General features: G+C 43.6%; 1 protein-coding gene across 4 annotated transcripts in view; it reads left to right on the forward strand.

Moving 5' to 3' along the window:
• DCC (DCC netrin 1 receptor) overlaps window positions 1–20,539 on the forward strand; it is an 882,319-nt gene that overhangs the window by 352,289 nt on the left and 509,491 nt on the right. For all 4 annotated transcript variants that reach the window (XM_061614640.1, XM_061614649.1, XM_061614658.1 and 1 more), the window contains 2 exons: window positions 14,269–14,423; window positions 17,571–17,691. In XM_061614640.1, coding sequence (XP_061470624.1) covers window positions 14,269–14,423; window positions 17,571–17,691 — 276 coding nt within the window. The remainder of the gene's footprint in view (window positions 1–14,268; window positions 14,424–17,570; window positions 17,692–20,539) is intronic.

Consider the following 20,539-nt stretch of genomic DNA (forward strand, 5'->3'; position numbering starts at 1 on the left):
CAAACTGGCATGTGCGCCAACCCAACCTCCCCGGGAGACCCCATCAGACATTCCGCACGATTCACTGCCAGCTATTCCTGATAATTCTTCTCCAGTGAGTTCCGCACCCCCTGCGGATAAGCCGGCACCTGGCGAGTCTTTGATGGCAGAGGAGGCACCAGGGAATTGCTCCCCTGCATCAGGCGCGATATGGTGTGAGAAGTGGGATGATCAGAGGGTGCCGATTCGGAGGAGCCAGAGATTACTGGCGAGGAACTTTCCTACTTAAGTCAGCACCTCCCTGATAGGGGTTCTGAGTCAACTTACTCCATACGCTGCAGAGCATGTCTAGAGAGCTTGGATAGAATTCATAGTAGATAGTCTAGTTAGGTCGATGAGGCACATTGTCTTTGCTGTAACCGCTACTCTAATAAAGTAGGAATCGATTCTAGTCTTGTCCCCATCTCGTGTCTCCAACTCTGGGCCAGACACTGACAGTTGGTTCTTACTGAGCATGCCCAACATTATCATTGATTTCAATGCTAAACTTCTTAAATTAATTAAAAATCAGCTAGGCATTTTTTAACTTTTAAACTGCAGAAGATGAAGGTCTGAGTATGGGCCAAGGTCAGTAATAGGATTACAGGTACTGTGTGAACATGGTGGATTTTTAATTAATTTCAACAAATTATGAGAACTTTGTCAGAAAAAAGAGCAAAAGTGGTCTGATTTTTCTCTCTGTCTTTTTACACGTTGAACTCTCGATTCTCTGACTCTTTTGTGTATTGCCATGAAAATTTAGAGGGTTGTTAAGCAAGCGTTTCTGAGTTCAGGACTATATGTTTTAAAATGAGCTTATGGGAAACAACAAAATGGCATGGGGGTATTTTCAATTTAACATTGTTGACTGCGAAGAATCCATGCTGGCTATTGTATACAGCCACTCTTGTGTCTGTATAATAAAATCATTCCAATGTATGTGTCCTAAGGCTTCTTTATGGGTGCAGGGGCAAATACATTTTGTGGGGAGTTTTGACTAATGTACACATTTTTCAAGCCATTTCATCTCAGTATATCGTGCATTTTTGTGTGTTATTTTCACTTATAGATTCATTTTTATGCACATTTCCACCCTAACATATACATTCTTGTAAATATTGGTTGGCAAACTGCATCACAAAATTCAAATAAGTGTGAATTTTGAAAGATGGCTGTGTTTTAGTTCTCATATGGTTTCAGAAAATGCAAACCTGATAAATTTGGCTTGAAATGTGAACTGAACCAAATTTTTCAGCCACCCCTAGAGGAGGGACTTCCACAATTTAGGAGCTGCCACCGGAAAAGCCCTGTCCGAGGCCACCATTCCCCATACTTCTGAGGTTGGCAGAGGTCGGCAGCATTCATCTCAAGAGCAGAATGAAGGTGAAACAAGACTTTTGAAAGTTAAATAAAGAAAATGCCTCTTTATATGGTAGAGGGCCCTAATTTCTGGTTGTTTCAGGTATTGTCACATCAGATGGGGCCCAATGCTTCTCTACAGGTTAAGGGTCTCCAGTGGACAAGAAGCAGGGCAGAACCTGGGGTATCAGGGCAGAACCTGGGGTATCAGGGAGGTGGTGGATACTGGAGTCCAGGTAGGGTGGGGTGGAGAGGTAGAAGGTAAGGGTGCTGAAGATCCAAGGAATGGGGGAGGGTCGAGCAAAGTTGGAACAGGCAGCAATGAGAAGTTGATTCTGATTTGCACATAGAAAGCACTTTATTACACAGGCAAGTGCTGGCTGGAAGAGGAAATTCATTCAGGAGCAAGGAAAGACTGGGACTATATGAACATATGAAGGCACCTTATCCTGAGTCAAACTACTGGTGCTATTGGCAAGATTTGTCTACTCTGGCCCTTAGGAGCTCCCCATTGTCTCAGGCAGATCTTTTCCCTCCTGTGCCTGATTCTTGTAAGTCAGATGTGAGGAACCTCTGGCCCTCCATAAGTTGCTGAACTACAACTTCCATCATCCCCGGCCATTGGCTATTCTTGCTGGGGCTGAAGTGAATGGTAGTTCAGCAACATCTGGAGGGCCAAAGATTACCCACACCTGTTTTTAACTGGAGATGCCAAGAACTGAGCCTGGAACCTTCTGCATGTGGCATCTGTGTCCTGCCACTGAGCTTTGGCCTTTCTATGTAAGGCCAATCACATGATAGAGGTAGGGAACAAGGCAGAAGATTGCAATCTAGGAAAGTCTATGGCTATGAATGCAGAGGTGGTGTCTCAGAGAGCACAGGTCCACTTCAACTCTTGAAGAAAACTTTGGCATTAGATTATTTTCTTTCAGGCCCAGGCCTTGAGATTCATGCTATCCACTGATAATTCCGATCATGTTGCTTCGTTTGCAATGTTGCGTTTCCTTTTTTGTAAGAACATAGGAAGTTGCCTTAGACCAAGTCAGACCATTGATCCGTTTAGCTCAGTATTGTCTACACTGACTGGCAGTGACTCTCCAGGGTTTGGGGCAGGGGTCTTTCCCAGTTCTACCTGGAGATGCCAGGGGTTGAACCTGAGACTTTCTGCATGCAAAATAAATGCTCTCTACTGAGCTACACTCCTTTCCCAAAGGAACCAGGAAGTGCTAGGCTAATTGTGTTAGTAGATGTTCCTGTCTGTTTACACTTACACATCGAGCCAGCCCTGTCCACAGGGCGATGCGGCCTGCTTTCAGTGGTGCTATGACAGGGGATGGAGAATAGGTGCAGGCAGGAATTGGTGCCTTAATGGTACAGGGAGACTTTTTAAAGTGTTGGCCCTGGGGTTGGGCCATTGGGATTGGGCTCTGCAGAACATCTTACATTTTCGCACTTAAGAGGTGTTAGTAACTGAGGAACGCAGGAAGCTGCCTTGTACTGAGTCAGCCTGTTGGTCCAGCTACCTCAGCACTGACTGGCAGCAGCTTTCCGGTATTTTAGAGAGGAGATATTCCCGGCTCTACCTGGAGATGCCAGGAATTGAACCTGGGACCCCCTGCATGCAAAGCAGATGCTCTACCACTGACCTATGGCTCTTTCCCTGAACTTGTGAGGAAGCTCTAGCAGCTGATACCACTCTCCTGCTTCCATGGAAGAGAAGTTGCATAGCAATTTCTGATCTGCAGAGGATGCCCTTGCCTTTCATTTCATGATGGCCAGGGCCAGTTCTAAAGAGCATCCAGGTGGAGCACTGGTCTGACGGCCCCTGGAGCTACGGGGGGGGGCTCAGCAACCCCTCCACTCCCCTTCCACGATCCATGCCCCCCACGCCCCCACCTACCTGTCTGCTGTCTTTTACCATTGCCCTTAATGAACATGGTGGCCGCGGTTTCCCTAAGGTACTGAAGCCCCTGCTGCCATCTTAGTTGATGGCAGAAATGCGCACGCATAGCACACACACACGTGCCATCAACAAAGATGGCAGCAGAGGCATCATCCCCTTGGGGAAACCGCGGCCGCCATCTTCGTTAAGGGCAATGGTAAAAGACAGCAGACAGGTAGGTGGGGGGAGCGCACACGCACACACGCATGCCGGTGCCCAGGGCAAGTTGATGCCCAAGGGCCCTGGCATTCCTGGAGCCAGCCCTGATGACGGCGGTGCTGTCTGACCACAGGATGCTCAAGGGTTTTTGCACATGAGGCAAAACACCTTTTCTTATCCCCTGTCAATTTTGTTAAGTGGACCACTTTCAAATGATTGAGAGTGAACTGCCAGCTATAAAATGCGGATGGAAGATGGGAAATTTCAAAGGAATAGAAATGTAACCTTATATTACAGAACTCCGATGCTGAAATTCAGAGTGAAGAAGTGGGGGAAAGGAAATGGTTCAGCGATGTCACATCCTCACCCAGAGTGCCCTGATATCCATCACATTTTCATACAAGCAGAGGCAACAAACAATTAAACAACAAACCTTTCTGCCATGCAGTTTCATGGGAGCAGTATGTAAGGCTAATCAGAGAAGTGGGGTATAATGAAAGCTTTTCATTATGGCCAGAGGGCAAAATCAGAGTAAAACTAAAAAGATAAACTGATTTAAACATTTTCCAAACAGGCCTAACATGGATGGATAAGTGTGTGTTTGTTGACTTTCTCTCTCGATTGATATAACAGAAGCAGTGAGAACCTCATTTATTTTTTGTGTGGATCAGAACTCCTCTGCCTTTTATTTCCAGAATTAAATAGCACTTGGCACAGATTCTGGCATGCTTGTCGGTTACAATTGCTAAGGAATCGGCTATCAGAGTTCAGGCTGGGACATTGCAGGGGGACATTCTCCTGCCAAGTATCCCAGAGGTCATGAGCTGAAGCGTAAGCTGCAGAAACTTGGTTAAAGGCAGAGGGCCTGAAGTGGACCAAGATATCTGTAGTACCTCATTATCCATGACAGTTTAAAGTGGCATAATACAACTGTATGAAAAGTATAGTGCAGATGGGGTCAAAGTCTTAGACCCTGGGCTTCCAATCAGAAAAAAAGCAGCCAAAATGATCAAGGGATTGTAGCAACTCCCTTATGAGGAAAGGTTATAATATTTGGGACTTTTTAGTTTGGGGGGGGGAAGTGAGTAAGGGGGGGACATGGTAGAAGTCTATAAAATTATGCATGGTCTGGAGACAGTAGACTGGGAGAGATTTCTCCCTTTCTCATAATGCAAGAACTCGGGGGCATTCATTGAAGCTGAATGTTGGAAGATTCAAGACAGACAAAATAAAAGAGTGGGGAGACTGGCTATGTACGCATCTGTCTCTGTACTTCGTAAGTTCACTCCTATTTCCATGGTTCAGCAACCTCATGAAGCAGAACAACGGCCCTACCCATCGTTATCAATAGTTTGTGAATTCAGACATAGCAACAAAATGAAGCCGAATGTTGGAAGATTCCAGACAGACAAAAGGAAGCACTTCTTCACACAGTGCATAGTTAGAGGGGATTTGCTCCCACAAGTGGTAGCGTTGCTCACCACCTTGGATGGCTTTAAAAGTGCATCAGACAAATTCATGGAGGATGTGGAGGATGTTAAGCAGGTCGTTGCTGCACCCTATGCTTTTACATATGGCAGCCAGGTTAGAAGTGGATGCACAGAACAGAGCAGCCAGAGTGAAGGACAATTTGTGATGAACCAAGATGCAGGACAGTTTTTTTGCTGCGTGTGTCATTTCAGGGTGAAGGCAACTTGTAGTTCTGTGAACATTGCACTTTATGCTGCCAGAGAAGAGCTTCCAATAAGAAGTTGGTGCTTAGATGTCGGATAGTCAAAATAATGTTGAAGTGTAAGAATAATGCAATTGCGTTTATGAAACTGTGTCAAAGGTGCCAGTGGAAAATCCCTGATGCATGGGTTGCAGGTACTCATTTTATCCCCCTTCCAGATGGAATATAATTCATAGTCTACACATGGACTATGTATTGTGGGGTACCACCCACAATTATTAAAATTCTTGTAATATTATTGGATAATTCCAACCCCCTGATCTAGTTTTGCTGGTCGGTATAAAAGATGTATTCAAATGTTGGCAAGTTAGCTGTTCTTCTTGGGGGAGGGGGGAATTGCCTTTTGATTACCTTTTCTTCTTTTCTTCTTGCAGTCTGCTCTGCTGTGCCCTGCTTTCGCTTGCTTTGCCAAGCTGAAGGCTTCAGGCCTACCCACTCATAGGTAACTTTGTGTTTCTTTAACTAATATTCTAGGAAACCTAGAGCAAAAATGCACAAGTAGTGGGCTGGATTCAGTTAGGAGGAAAATTCACTAACAGGCAAAAAAAAAACAAACCTTGCAGTTTGGGAACGCACCTATAGCCAACATATATTTCTATCAAACTTTAAATAGCAGGGAAATCAGGCAGCTCTATTGAATGCACCAGGGGAGCAGAAGACCTGACCTCCTCTTTGAGATATTGTAATGTCCTACACGTTTGTCAAAATGCAAACACAATTTGGGTTGGTCTTTCACAGTCCAATCCACTCCCTGTGTAGCTTGGAATAATTTGGTAATATGTGCCTCTGAGCATATGATGAGCGGTGGCAACACCTGCCATCTCCAAAGATGGAGAATTACATTTTTGTATGTTTCTTGGTGTTCTTCTTACTTTGCTTCTTTCCTGTGTTACCACTGTTTCTACAGAGAATCTAACCTAGGAGATTATATTTCTCTCATTATTCATCCTAGAAATCTGTGTCAAATTTATTTTTATTAATTTTAAAACCTTTTTATTCACCAATATCATATGATGGTGAAGACAGCCTTTTGTGTTTCAAACTGAGGTTATGTTCTGTTTCTATTTTGGGTGTATTAACAGTTGAATCTGAAACTGCAGTTTGATGTAAAATCAGACTGATTACAATATGTTGCTACTTAAGCAATGGATCTAGCTATTGGAAAAAAACAAACTTGGCCTGTCCAAAATGCATGTTTTCAACCTGCTATGCTTAAACCACTTCACTTAAGGAAAGGTGGACATGATCAACTAAAAACATAGAGCACACCTAGGAATTGCTGTATTTCACATATTCACAGAAAGAGAAGCAAAATAAAATGATTTCCTATAGGAAACTTCACTAAAATTGCAAAGTAAATCAGACATATTTAAACTGACTACCTGAACTATATCAACTGTCGTAATAATGTTGCTTCTTCCCTGCTAAAACAAGATCAGTACAGCACATGTCTTGTTTCTGTTATTTGGGCTGATTGCAAAGGGAGGGGATAAGAGGAGGAGGGGAAGGCAGATTTGATCGTTTGCATGCTTATTGGATTGAATGGGATTTATTCCCCTGCAATCATGCTTAGGATAGGTGAAACCTGCCACAGGGGATGGGGAGGGGAGGAGGAGGAAGCACAGGGAGGAGGGGGAGGAGGGGGGAGAGGGAGGAGGGGGAGGAGAGGAGGAGGGAGGGGAGGAGGGAGGGGAGGAGAAGAGAGGAGGAGGGAGGGGAGGAGGGGGAGGGGAGCAGGCAGGAGGGGAGGAGGATGGCAGGTTTGATAATTTTCCACTTATCTATCTATCTATCTATCTATCTATCTATCTATCTATCTATCTATCTATCTATCATCTATCTATCTATCTATCTATCTATCTATCTATCTATCTATCTATCTATCTATCTATCTATCTATCTATCTATCTATCATCTATCATCTATCTATCTATCTATCTATCTATCTATCTATCTATCTATCTATCTATCTATCTATCTATCTATCTATCTATCTATCTATCTATCTATCCCACCCTTCCTCCCAGTAGGAGCCCAGTGTTCAATGTGATTTACTTCCATGTAATCATGCTTAGGATAGGTGAAACTGACCTTGGGGGAGTAGGAATATGAATATTTGTTTCAGTTATAATTTGGAGTTTTTGGTAATAGATTGTGTTTTCTCTCTGTTCTGTCTGCTAAGCAAATAGAACCAGGGTGATGAAATGGGAGGCTATGCATGGGCCTTGATTGGATCCACTAATTTAGAATTTAGAACCTCATTTTCAGCTATCAATGGTTACTAGGCATGATGGCTGTGTTCTCCCTCTGCTGTCAGAGACAATATGCCTCCAAATACTAATTGCGGAAATCACTAGTGAGAAGAGCACTGTGGCACCTAGGTCCTGCTTGTGAGCTTCCGATTGGCTGCTGCAAGAAAAGTATGCTGGACTAGATGGGCCTTTGGCCTGATTCAACAGGGCTTTTCTTAGGTCCTTATGATCCAAGCTCTGTATTTCTTGACATCAGCAGTATTTCTTGCCAGTTTATGTTCTGCAAAAAGTATCCTTGGGAACATTATGCAGTAAACTCAACTATGAATCACTGTTGTTTGCCCCTCTTCCAATTGTTATCAGTTAGCAAGCCTTCTTTGAGTACATCTGTGTTTCCATACTGAGAAGGGCAGGTCACCTACCATACAGATTTCATGTGTTGGCCCTGGTAGACCTGAGAAACTCTGAATTTTGTGCAGATATATTTGGGAATTACAGACTCTCCTGGCATGGAGCCCCCTTGTGATCCAGTTGCAGGGCAATCCTAAATGGGGTTTGGGTGAAGCAAAAGGGCAGGTCAACTATCACTTCCAAAGGCCTGCCAATTTATGCTGACCAGGTTTGGGAGGTAAGTAGCAGGCCTTTTTCCCCCCTTGAAGTTTGTTTAACCCCCTTGGAACTGGGGTGACCCTTGCTAACATCACACATCCTTATTTTGGGGTCTAATACCTAAAAACTCTGGAAACCCTACCAGTGGTAGAGCTAAATCTGAATCATAAAGCTGTCTGCAGGCATAGTGTATACAATGCTCCATCAGTGGACCATCAGTGAAGCTCTTCCCCATCTCCAGCCACCAAATTTGGGAGTTAGGATTGCTCTGGTTAGTTATCAAATAAGAAAAAAAAAAGGATTGATACAGAAGAAAAGCAGTGACCATTGCAGGGAATCCCACAGGTTAGTTTTCATGCACTGGAGTCTGTTCAGATAATAAGCAACTTTTGGCATGTTGGACTGATTGGCTTTGCAAATACATTAATGGTCCCGTTGAAGCATGTGCCTGCATAGTATGTGTGTTATGTGGACAGTTGAAGTTTTATATGGAATTTTCTTCTTGATAAAGTTGCTTTGAAATGATTTTAAAAAATCTTAACATGCATAGTTAATCTATGGAATTTGCTCTCACAAGAGGCAGTGATGGCCACCAACTTGGATGGACTTAAAAGAGGATTAGACAAATTCATGGAGGAAAGGGCTATCAATGTCTACTAGCCAGGAAAGCTGTGCTCTGCTTCTCTAGGTGGAGGGAATATGCTTCCAAATACCAGTTCCTGGAAACCACTGGAAGGGACAGTGCTCTTTGCACTTTGTCCTGCTTATGGGCTTTGCATCTGCATCTAGTTTACCAGGGAGCTGGCGGCGATGAAACGAATAAGACGGGGACTAGAGCGACGTTGGCGGAAGACTCGGAACGAGTCTGACCAAACATGGGCTAGAGCCTATTTGAAGGCCTACTCCGTGGCAGTGTGGGTAAAGAAGAAACTTTTCTTTTCTGCCACCATTGCGTCTGCAGGGAGCTGTCCAGCAGAGCTGTTTCGAGTGGTCAGGGGTCTTTTACATTCAGGCCCCCGAGAGGGTAATATAGACCACTCAACAGCCCACTGTCAAGAATTTGCACGGCACTTTGCAGATAAAGTCGCTCAGATTCACTCTGACTTGGACACTAAAATTGATACAGTCTCAAGGGATGTAACTTTGGCTCCCGCTTGTCCAATAACAATGGATTCTTTTCAATTTGTACAGCCCGAGGATGTGGGCAAGATCCTTGGAGAGGTGAGAGCCACCACATGTTTGCTAGACCCTTGCCCTTCCTGGCTCATTAAGAATGCCAGAGGGGGACTGGCCGACTGGGTGAGGGGAGTGGTAAATGCCTCTTTACAACAAGGCAGAATTCCAATGTGCCTAAAAGAGGCAGTTGTAAGACCTCTGTTGAAAAAGCCCTCCCTGGATCCCTCTATAATGGCTAACTATCGGCCAGTCTCCAACATTCCATTTCTGGGTAAGGTAATAGAGCGTGTGGTGGCTGCCCAGCTCCAGAGATCGGATTATCTTGACCCATTTCAGTCTGGTTTCAGGCCCGGCTACGGGACAGAGACGGCTTTGGTCGCCTTGGTGGATGACCTACGCAGAGAGCTGGACAGGGGGAGTGTGTCCCTGTTGGTTCTACTGGACCTCTCAGTGGCTTTCGATACCATTGACCATGGTATCCTTCTGGGCCGCCTTGCCAGGATGGGACTTGGGGGCACTGTGTTGCGGTGGCTCGGCTCCTTCCTGGAGGGACGAACCCAGAAGGTGGTGCTGGGGGATTCCTGTTCGACTCCTTGGCCGTTGACATATGGGGTCCCTCAGGGCTCAGTTTTGTCCCCTATGTTATTTAACATCTACATGAAACCACTGGGTGAGGTTGTCCGGGGGTTTGGGGTTCGGTGTCATCAGTATGCGGATGACACCCAACTCTATTTTTCCTTTCCACCTAAAGCCAAGGAAGCTGTCCTGGTCCTGAACCGGTGCCTGGCATCGGTGATGGAGTGGATGAGGGTGAACAAATTGAAATTAAATCCAGACAAGACAGAGGTGCTCCTGGTTAGTCGAAAGGCAAATCAGGGAATAGGGATTCAGCCTGTGCTGGATGGGGTTACACTCCCCCTGAAGACACAGGTTCGCAGTTTGGGTGTGCTCCTGGACTCAGCTTTGAACATGGAGGCCCAGGTCTCTGCAGTGGCCAGGAGTGCTTTTGCCCAGCTAAGACTGGTGCGCCAGCTGCGGCCGTTCCTGGAGATGCCTGATTTGACTACAGTGATGCATGCCTTAGTTACATCCCGTTTAGATTACTGTAACGCACTCTACGTGGGGCTGCCTTTGAAGATTGTTCAGAAACTTAAACTGGTACAAAGAGCTGCAGCCAGAGTGCTAACTGGAGCTGGTTACAGGGACTATACAACCCCCTTGTTGCGACAGCTCCACTGGCTGCCAGTTTGTTTCCGGTCACAATTCAAAGTGCTGGTTTTGACCTATAAAGCTCTATACGGCCCAGGTCCAGGCTATTTGTCAGACCGTTTCTCCCCATATGAGCCTGCCCGGGAGTTGAGATCCTCAGGAGAGGCCCTTCTCTCAGTCCCAACACCCTTGCAAGCGCGATTGGTGGGGACACAAGATAGAGCCTTCTTGGTGGCTGCCCCCAGGTTCTGGAACTCTCTTCCTAGGGAAGCACGAATGGCCCCTTCCTTGCTATCCTTCCGTCAGCAGGCAAAGACTTTTTTATTCCAACAGGCTTTTGGACTAGAAGATGTTTAAGATAGGACCTCATAAGGTTTGTTGTATTGTTCTATGGTCATATTCTTAATGTTTTAAATTGTCTTAGTATTTTAAGTGTATGTTTCATGGTTTTAATGTTACAAATAGTTTAATTCTATTTTAATTGTATATTTTTGTATGTTTTTTACCTATGTGTAGTTTTTATTTGTAAGCCGCCCTGAGTTCCAGTTTTGGAAAAAGGGCGGGGTAAAAGTAAAGAGTAATAATAATAATAATAATAATAGTTGGCCACTCTGAGAACAGGTTGCTGGACTAGATGGGCCATTGGCCTGATCCAGCAGGACTCTTCTTATGTTCTTATGCTAATTGATTCATTGCGTAGGTTAATAGTTATTTGGTCAATTCAATCTGGATAAATTTGAATGTGAAAAAGCAATTGTTCTGACGGGGGAAAACGCATCACTCTTTGGTTGGTTGGATGATGCAGAAATGTATCATATCATCTTGGAACAGGCATTCACACCTATGTGCCATTTGAAATCTCTGTAATTCCATATAGTAACAAATATAATTGTGCCTTGCTTCTAAAATCCTTTTTTGGGTGAAGCCCACCTCATTGCCTCTTTAATGGTTCTAGGACAAATGCCAAATACCTTCTCTTATAGGATGGGCTTTGGACCATAATATCTGTTAGAGGCAGGGCTGGGGCCAAAGGGTGGCCAGGTCCTTAGGGTGTGAGGGTAGCACTTCCCTTCTGTGATCCTCAGCAGGGTTAATTGCAGACAGAGCTCCCAGCCCATGGCGCCCACCCACTCCATCTACCTCTCTTCCCTTTCTGTGAATGCCCTGTGCATGCAGCTGCCATCAGCCAAGATGTCAGCAGAGGATTCTATAAGGGGTTGATGCCCCTACTGCCATCTTGATTGATGGCAGGCATGTGAGCGCATGCAGTGTAGCATGCATGTGTGCCATCAGCGAAGATGGTGGTCGGAATACCAGCCCCTTAGAAAAGCCTCTGCTGCCATCTTGGTTGATGGCAGCAACCTGCGTGCCCAGCACACAGGGCATTCACAGAAAGAGAGAAGAGGTAGGTGGAACGGTCCTGCACAGTCTGTAGGGGGGGCTGAGAGCAGGGGGCCTGGGACAGGCTGGCGCCCAAGGGCCCAGTCACGCCTATCGCTGACCCTGGTTAGATAGTGGTGTTTTGTTGTTGTTTTGCTTTTAGTCTCATGGTTGTTGGTTTTTTATGATAATATTGTAATAGGCTGCATGCTGACTGTGGGCAGGGCTAAGCCAGAAGTGGGTGTGGTCAGAGGAAGAGTGGGTGGAGACACCATTCTCTCTCTCTCTCTCTCTCTCTCTCTCTCTCTCTCTCTCTCTTTCTGCCTTCTCTCCACCCCCTGTTATTTACACCATGCATTTTCCACTGTGCTCAGTGGGCTGCCAGGGAGGGGCATACAACTCTCACCAGAGGTCTGAATTCTTGCAGAGGGCATTCAAATTAGGCTGAGGAGCACAGAAAACTGGGCCACAAATTATCTGTGTGATGTGTAGGGATGGGCATTTTCAGTTCACATTTAAAGGCAAACCTACCTAATGCCCATTTTCTGAAACAAAACAACACAAACCAAAACAAAGCCATCCTTTGAAATTTGCACTTCTATGAATTTTGCAATATAATTGTCAAGCCAAGTCATGTGTAGAAAAATGCATATGCTAAGATAAAATGTGCATAAAAAATCAGTTTGGCATGTGAGGCCATTCTTCATGTGCCCCCTCCAAGGGAGGTATAGAGGGTGGCAACATGAGAATGGACCTTCTCAGTGGTGGCCCTCCATTTACAGAACACTCTCCCCAGGGAGGCACACCTGGCACTACCATTATCTATCTTTAGGCGCCAGGCAAAAATATTTATTCCAGGCATTTGGCTTTAATTTTGGTGGGGTTTGGGGGGGGTTAATGCTGTAGCCTCTTTTAGGGGGTGGACTCTTCCACCACCTTTTATATTTATGTGTTTTTTTTACTTTTATTGTTTTAGTTTTTTGTATTGGTTTTAATTGGTTTATTGATTGTAAGTTGCTTTTGGTTCACTTTGTGAAGAAAGACAACTAATAAATTTAAGTAATAGTAATGCATACAAAATGTAGTTATGTTAGTGGAAATTGCTTTGCATATATATATATACATATATTTGCACTACAATGCTGGTGAATTTTCATGAGGACTTTTTAAAAAAATGCAAACTGATGTGGAAACATGGAGAACTGAACAATAAGTTTGGAAAAATAAGAAACTGGAAGTAATAGATTAACCTATCCTTAGCTGTGTGGCTACTGCTTTACTGATGTTCTCACTGATATTAACTATGTTTTATCTTGCTGCTCTAGGATTTTCAATCTTATTTTTTTTAAAAATGTTGATGCTGTTACTTTTTGATATGGTTGTTCTTACCTTGAAATTTTACCTCACTTGGATTTTTAAGGAAAGGCCGGATAAAATTTTTAAAGGAAATAATTTTACTGACCTTGTGTGACTGATAATAATTAGATGGATCAACTCGTAGCCTACTGACTAGAAGAAAGTGATAACAACTATATGAATGAACATTAAGCTACTGATTAGAAGAATCATGATCTTTTTTCTCAGCAGTGGTAGACTCTGAAATCCAAGAAGCCATACACCAGTTTATACATGTATGTTGCATAACGCCATGCGCTACTGATACAGTTGTAAAAACTATATAATTCAGATGTTATGCATGGCTGCTTATGAAATACAATTGTATTTTCTGTGTCAAAAAATAAGCCGTGGATGCTACCTTGGAAATTAAAATCTAATCTGGTTTTCTAGCAGCCATGAATATTCAAAATAATGAACATGGTTCCCTGGTTGAATGCTGAAAAACTGATCCCCCTCCCATCTGTTTTGATGATGAGAAAACTCATTAGAAATGTGATGTTATTAGTGGTTTCCCTTGAATTGCAAATTTTTATCATAGTATTATGGTAATGATGAAATTAAATTAAATTAGCATATCATATACCATACAGCAAAAGTGTTAATACATTATAGTAATACAAGACAACAGATAATTGCCAGTTTAATAAGAATTTGTCCTCTGAAGAGATAATCTGGTTTATGCCTTCTTCCTGTGGGCTTGGAAATAATGTTGCTCATATTGTTTCATTTTGCAAAACTAATCACAGATTATGTTTATTCAAATGAAAAATGTTGACCCCCACTAATCGATGTGATTATCCATGCTTTGCCCACTGATATATCAATGCCCTGGTCAGTTCTGATACATGATATATCCAATGTGATTGTGGTTGAACGGCTCCTAAGAGTTTTTCTTCAGCATGGTTGTATACATGTGGCCAAGTTGAAGATATGTTCCAGTATTATTTATTTAATTCATCTCTTCATATACTGACAACTCTCTAAAGTCACACGTATGCTCATGAAGATCTTTTCCTTCTCCTTATTTCTTGTAGTTCCTCCATGGTTCATCAATCATCCTTCAAATCTCTATGCCTATGAAAGTATGGACATTGAGTTTGAATGTGCTGTCTCCGGTAAACCAGTACCTACAGTGCAGTGGATCAAGAATGGAGAAGTTGTCATTCCTAGCGATTATTTTCAGATAGTGGTAATTATTTGTGATTTTTTAATTGTTATTCCAACAAACAATTTAACATGTACAACCAAATCTGTAGATGAAGGAACTCGCGGATAATGTGCAATGGAAGTTATAAATCTAAAGCTATGGCTAACATTAGTGATGGGGAATTTTATATATACATACATGTATAGCTAACGGGGAATTCAATATACATAAACAATGAGCAAGATATATTCTTCTATAAAGCTATAAAGGTCCGTAACATTTTAATAGTTTAGTAGGAAACCAGATCTTTTTTTCTTTGGAGCTATCTCCCTGACTTGCTGGTTGTTTGGAACTATTTGTACTCAAAACAATTAATAACACTGTGCTGAATATCTTGGTACCTCTAAGACAGAGCTTGGAAAAGTTACTTTTTTGAACTACAAGTCCCATCAGCCCCAGCTAGCATGGCGCTGGCTGGGGCTGATAGGAGTTGTAGTTCAAAAAAGTAACTTTTCCAAGTTCTGCTCTAAGACGTAGAAAGAATTGCAGAATAGCTAAGATGCTTAGCTCACTGTGAAAATGTACTTTCATGTGAAGTACGGAACATTGCCAAATTCATTAGAACACCACATTCACTAGAACTTGATGCAGAGAAACACAGTACCTATGCAATGCCTATGCAAAATGCCTGTGTAATACTGTCATGTCTATGTCATTCTGATGTGTTAAATCCTGATTAGTAGATGCTAAAGTCTTTGTCCTGAAATGTATAAAAAACCCAGGCAAACAGTGCCAAGTGGCAGTCCTCCACTCACTAGGAGGGAGACTGACCAAGTGTACACTTGTCATCCAATAAAGGCCTACCTTTTTGCTGCAAGCCTGTGTCTTCAAAATTTTTATTCAAGGACCCCCAGCAAAAGATCCCAATGGAGAAAAACAAAATTCTCCAACATTAGTTCTATAACTGCCCATACAGTACCCATAATATGTGGAAATGCCTTCATTTGAGAATCAGCTATTTCATTTAAATGATGCTTAAAAAACACTGTGGCCGCAGAATAATATTTCCCCCTTTTTGTAACATCTTTGATTTTTTGAGGTTTAGCAATCTCATGCATATAGATCAGCTTGCCCCTTCCTAATTAATGTTCCTTCCATTAAGTGAAATTGACAATGATTATTTAAAGTAAAACATGTTCCAGTTAATAAAAAAAGGCATAGGCATTTAATCCCTTTTTATTCAAAGAAGAAGATTTACCCAGTTATGTGACCATCCAAGTTCACATAACTTTACCCACTGTTGCTGTTTATGATAAAGGCAATCAGACAGTCCTAGCTCAGCCTGCCAAAAAATAGGCATTTTCATTAAGTAATTGGGAAAGGATAGAATCTCTTTTTCAAAACCTTCCAGAGAAGAAAGGATTTAATAAGAGAATCATTCTATGCAGAAGATTTAAAAAAAAAAAAAACGCCAAAGGCTTTCCTTTAGAAGCCAAAGTTTTACAGCATCATCTATTTGCCCGCCAACAACACCTCCTGATGAAACCCTGCCCAGATACTGCTGATACTAAATGGGCTTCTTTCCCTCTCTTGCTTTGTGGCTGCCTAAATCCTCTCAGGTGTGGGAGGGGTTGACCTTCAAATCCTTTTTCTTAGTTGCAAGGTTTTTTTTAAAAAAAATCACAGTCCACTGAATCTACTGCCAGTAAATGTGCTCCCTCTTAATGTTGATTTTATGTGTTGCATAAAGTGTTTGCTCAACCCTTTCCGTGCAGCAGCATTATTGCTACTAGTTAACTGCATGTGCCAGTCCGGGTAGCAGGGTGAGCATTCAGAGTCAGCACTTTTTTTAATGAATGTGCATTTTATTACCATCCTCTAGGGGGGAAGTGGATGTGAGTGGGTGCCAGCATATCTTACGCAGGTTCTGAAAGCAAAGTCTTCTCGGTGAAATTGGCATTCAGGATTTTTTAAAAAATGTTTTCTCTACTCATTCCCAAGTCTGCATGCTGTGAAAGAGCTGCTGGTGTTCTAGGAGACATGCATTAATGACACAAACTTTATTTATTTGCAATTTTTATAAGCTTCCTTATTGGCCACTGAAGAAGAAAATATGCTTCCCAAGTGGCCACAATGGAAGGCGAAGTAGCCTGCCAAAGGGATGTTTTGCTTCACCAGCCCAATTCAGTGCGGCGTGGGAAGGAACACTGTTAGGTTTGGATGCTTAGTGCATCCAGGTGGGATCCGAGGGAGACAGAAGCAGGCAGGAACACCTAGCCTGGAAGAATGGCAGATACTTAAATTGACTATTGAACAGGTGAAGCAGAATACTCCATCCCTGCTTTGCCAGCCTGATCAACTTCTAGATCCAGCGATGGTTCCTAGGTGGTGCAGTGCCCACAGTGCTGGCTGGTGCCCATTGGGAATGGTAGGATGGAAGCCAGAGAGAACAATATTAAGCGGAGCCAGAGCCAATGACAGGCAGTTCCAGTCAGTGGTGGCTGGTGGCAGGGCTGGTCCCAAAGCGGCCTCTTGGTAGGGTGGGGGAGGAGTAGCTCACCTTTTCTGTGATCCCACGGATTGCAGGGAGGGAGCTTCTTCCGCCTGCCCATTCGCTGGCTCCACCTACCCGTCTATCCTGTCTTTTGCAGCTGTGCGGGCTGCGCGTGCAGGACTGCCATTAACCAACATGGTGGCCGAGGTTTCTCTAAGGGGCTGAAGCCTCCGGCATCATCTTGGTTGATGGCAGCGATGTGCACGTGTAGCAGCCCACGCAGCCGCAAAAGACAGGAGAGACGGAGCCAGTGAAAGGGCGGGTGGAAGAAGCTCCCTCCCTGCGAGAGACAGGTAGGCGGACACAGGGCCCCGGAATGCCTGGCACCAGCCCTGGCTGGTGGCTCCATGTCAATGGGGCAGTGGAATCTGCTCCAGGTTTTAGTCTGAAATTTCAAGGAGCTAGCTAGCTTGGTGGTCAGGTGCACGGTGCCACACTTCCCCACTGGCAGCAACTGCTAGACGGGATGGAAAGGTTCCGTGCCACTTCTCTAACAGAAAAACTTGAGGATAATGAAGTAATGAAATGTGCCTCCAATTTTAATCCAGAAAACAAGAACAACCCTGTGCTAGGTCTGTCTGAAGTCTGGGAAACTCAACTTCAATAATACCCTCTGCTTCTCTCTATCTCTCTAGGGTGGCAGCAACCTGCGGATTTTGGGCTTGGTAAAATCAGATGAAGGATTCTACCAGTGTGTTGCTGAAAACGATGCTGGGAATGCTCAAACCAGTGCACAGCTAATCATCCCTGAGCCTGGTAAGATCCAAAGGATATGCAGAATGTCTTGTTCTAATTAGTACAATTAGTGGGTCCTTGGACTGTGTGACCCACACAAGCTTCTGACCTTTTGCTTGTGTTCCTACAGTTGAGCTCATCAGTCTATAGCAATGCCGGTGAATAATCACACATCATAGTCATCTGTTTCCTTTTGGGGAGAAATGCACTGTGCTGTGCCTTTGAATGCTACTAAATGGGTTTGTGTGCTGTAGGAAATGCCCTTCCCTTCCTTGTCCCATGCCAGTAGGAGGTGCAGGATCACATCTATGGTCCCAACTATACTATACACTGAAAACAGTCATGGCTTTCCCCAAAGAATCCTGGGAACTGTAGTTAGTGAAGGGTGCTGAGAGTTGTTAGGAGACCCCTCTTCCCCTCCCAGAGCTACTATTTCCAGAGTTCCCTGGGAAGACGGGTTGATTGTTAAACCACTCTGGAAATGGTAGCTCTGTGAGGGGAACAGAAGTCTCCTAACAACTCTCAGCACCCTTCACAAACTACACTTCCCAGATTCTTTGGGGAAAGCCATGACCGTTTAACATGAAATAATACTGGAATAAATATATGTGTAAATGTGGCCTTAATTACATTCATCCATGTGCAAAATGGGCTGATTCACACAGGTATTATGGCGGAGGTGGGGAACCTTTTCAACCCAAGGGAGGCTGCCGGGTCCACATGCTAGAGGTGGGTGATGTCAGAGGCAAAGGTGGGTCACGTATTCAATGTCACTCTTGCCTTTGTACAGTGGACTGCATTGAGGGGTGCAGCAGGGTTGGTGAAAGGTGCTGTCGGTGGGAGGTCATGGCCTCGAGAGAATTCTGAGAGGCAAACAGAGGTCAGGCACTTGTTTCCCCTCTCTGTTTTATGGCATGGGAATGATGAGATAAAATTGCTTGTAGGATTTTACCTCCTTGATTTTGGAGTAGTTTGTGCAAGCATTCCAACACTTCCCAGAAAGGTGGTCCTCCACTTTTCTGGTGCTGCCAATGTTTCTAACATTTCCTAGAAGGTGACATTACAACAGTCATGTTGGAGTTTGGTATATATAGAGAGAGACGGCAGTGGAATGCAGAAATGAGTAATCTGTGAAGACTGGTGGGTGAAAGAAAAAAGAACCGTAAGGTTTATTACTCCTGGAAAATAAAGCCATGCTGAGTACAGAGATACATGGAGCCATTATTGAACCATGAGATTAATACTAACACTAACTCGTAAGAAGAAGGAAGGCAGTAACACCTGAGGAAAAAATCTACATATCAACCAGTAGTTGCTAAAGAAGGAATCAGCAAGGAAAGAATAGGTTGCCTTTCTATCTGTCACCCACCCACCCCACTGGTTCAAGTTACTTGTTACAGGCATTGGTGCTTTACTCCCAACAAGCTGCACTTGAGCCACTCTTGGACTAGATCCTATATCCATCAGAGATGGACGTAGCAGAGAGTTACAAGCTGATCCACAATTCTCAGCCAGAAGTCTAAAACTTAGTTGACAACGTCATAGTTCCTTAAGAAGAAGTGGACAGATTTGGAGGAGGAGACGGAGGAGGAGGAGGAGAAGAAGAAGAAGCAACCAGATGGATTCGAGAACAGAAGATGAGCAAGTGGTGGTGGTATTTATTTGGTAGAATTCATCCCTATACCCTTCTTTCATGCTTAAAATATTTGCTTATAAAGATTGGCTGCATCCCTATTGTGATGAGACTGGAGGAGAGACCGAGGTTTGCCCCCCCACTCCTGCCAGCTGTTTAGATTCAAGCCCAGCTCAGGAGGGTGGGACTGGAAGATCAGAGGCATGGGCGGATTGTTTGTACTTGATAATTTACAGAGAAAGAGGGTGGTTGACCAAGTGAAGGAGGAAGATATCTCCAAGAAAGAGTGTGAGATTGGTTGGTGGGCTCTCCAGAGGGAGTGGGAAGGGAGAAGCTATCCTCAGCCCTATCCTATGATGAGGGGATTCTTAGGGCCAATTGAAGAGCCCATGAGTGGCTCTGCGCCCTCTCTTCTGGTGCAAGAGAAGGCTGAGAACGCTCTGAGGGTGTCATACTGTGGAGGATACTGTCTGTACTTGAACAGTGGCAGTGACAGAGCTCTTGGATGTTTCATTGGAAATATATAACTGAATACTACTAAAACTGGGAGTCAATCTTGGTTTCTTATTTTTTTTCCAATTTTAAGTTCAGTACACATTTCATCATCAGTGTGTGATTTTTTTAAAAGAACAATTAACAAGTCCTCATGAAAATTCATCAGCATTCTAGTGTGTATTTCTCCTAATATATTACTTATATACATTTTTGTAAATGCAGTTTTGTGTAATAGAGTGTAGGACTGGGACCTGGGAGACCAAGGTTCAAATCCCCACTCAGCCATAAAGTTCACTGGGTAACCTTGGGCTAGTCACTGTTTATCACTGCAAACTACCTCACAGGGTTGTTGTGAGGGTAATATCAGAAGGGGGAGAACCATGTTTGTATGCCACCTTGAGCTCCTTGGAGGAAAGGTGGGATACAAATGTAGTAGTAGGAGTAGTAGGAGTAGTAGTAACAAAAACATTTTTGCATGGTATTTTCACAAATATATGCATTTTGTGCATCCTTTACCCTGGTATATGTATTTTTAACACACTACTTGGCTGGAAAACATCATTGCAAAATTCAGAGATGAACAAATTTAGAATGATGGCTATGTTTCAGTTCACATGCTGTTTTGGAAAGATTGAGTTAGGAAGGTGTGCCTTTAAATGAGAACTAAACCTTTTATTTATTTATGCAAAAGTGTTTGTAAACTGCTTAATATTTCAAAAACCTCTAAGTGGTGTACAGTCT

The sequence above is a fragment of the Rhineura floridana genome, chromosome 1 (assembly GCF_030035675.1).
Source record: "Rhineura floridana isolate rRhiFlo1 chromosome 1, rRhiFlo1.hap2, whole genome shotgun sequence".
Classification (NCBI taxonomy): Eukaryota; Metazoa; Chordata; class Lepidosauria; order Squamata; family Rhineuridae; genus Rhineura; species Rhineura floridana.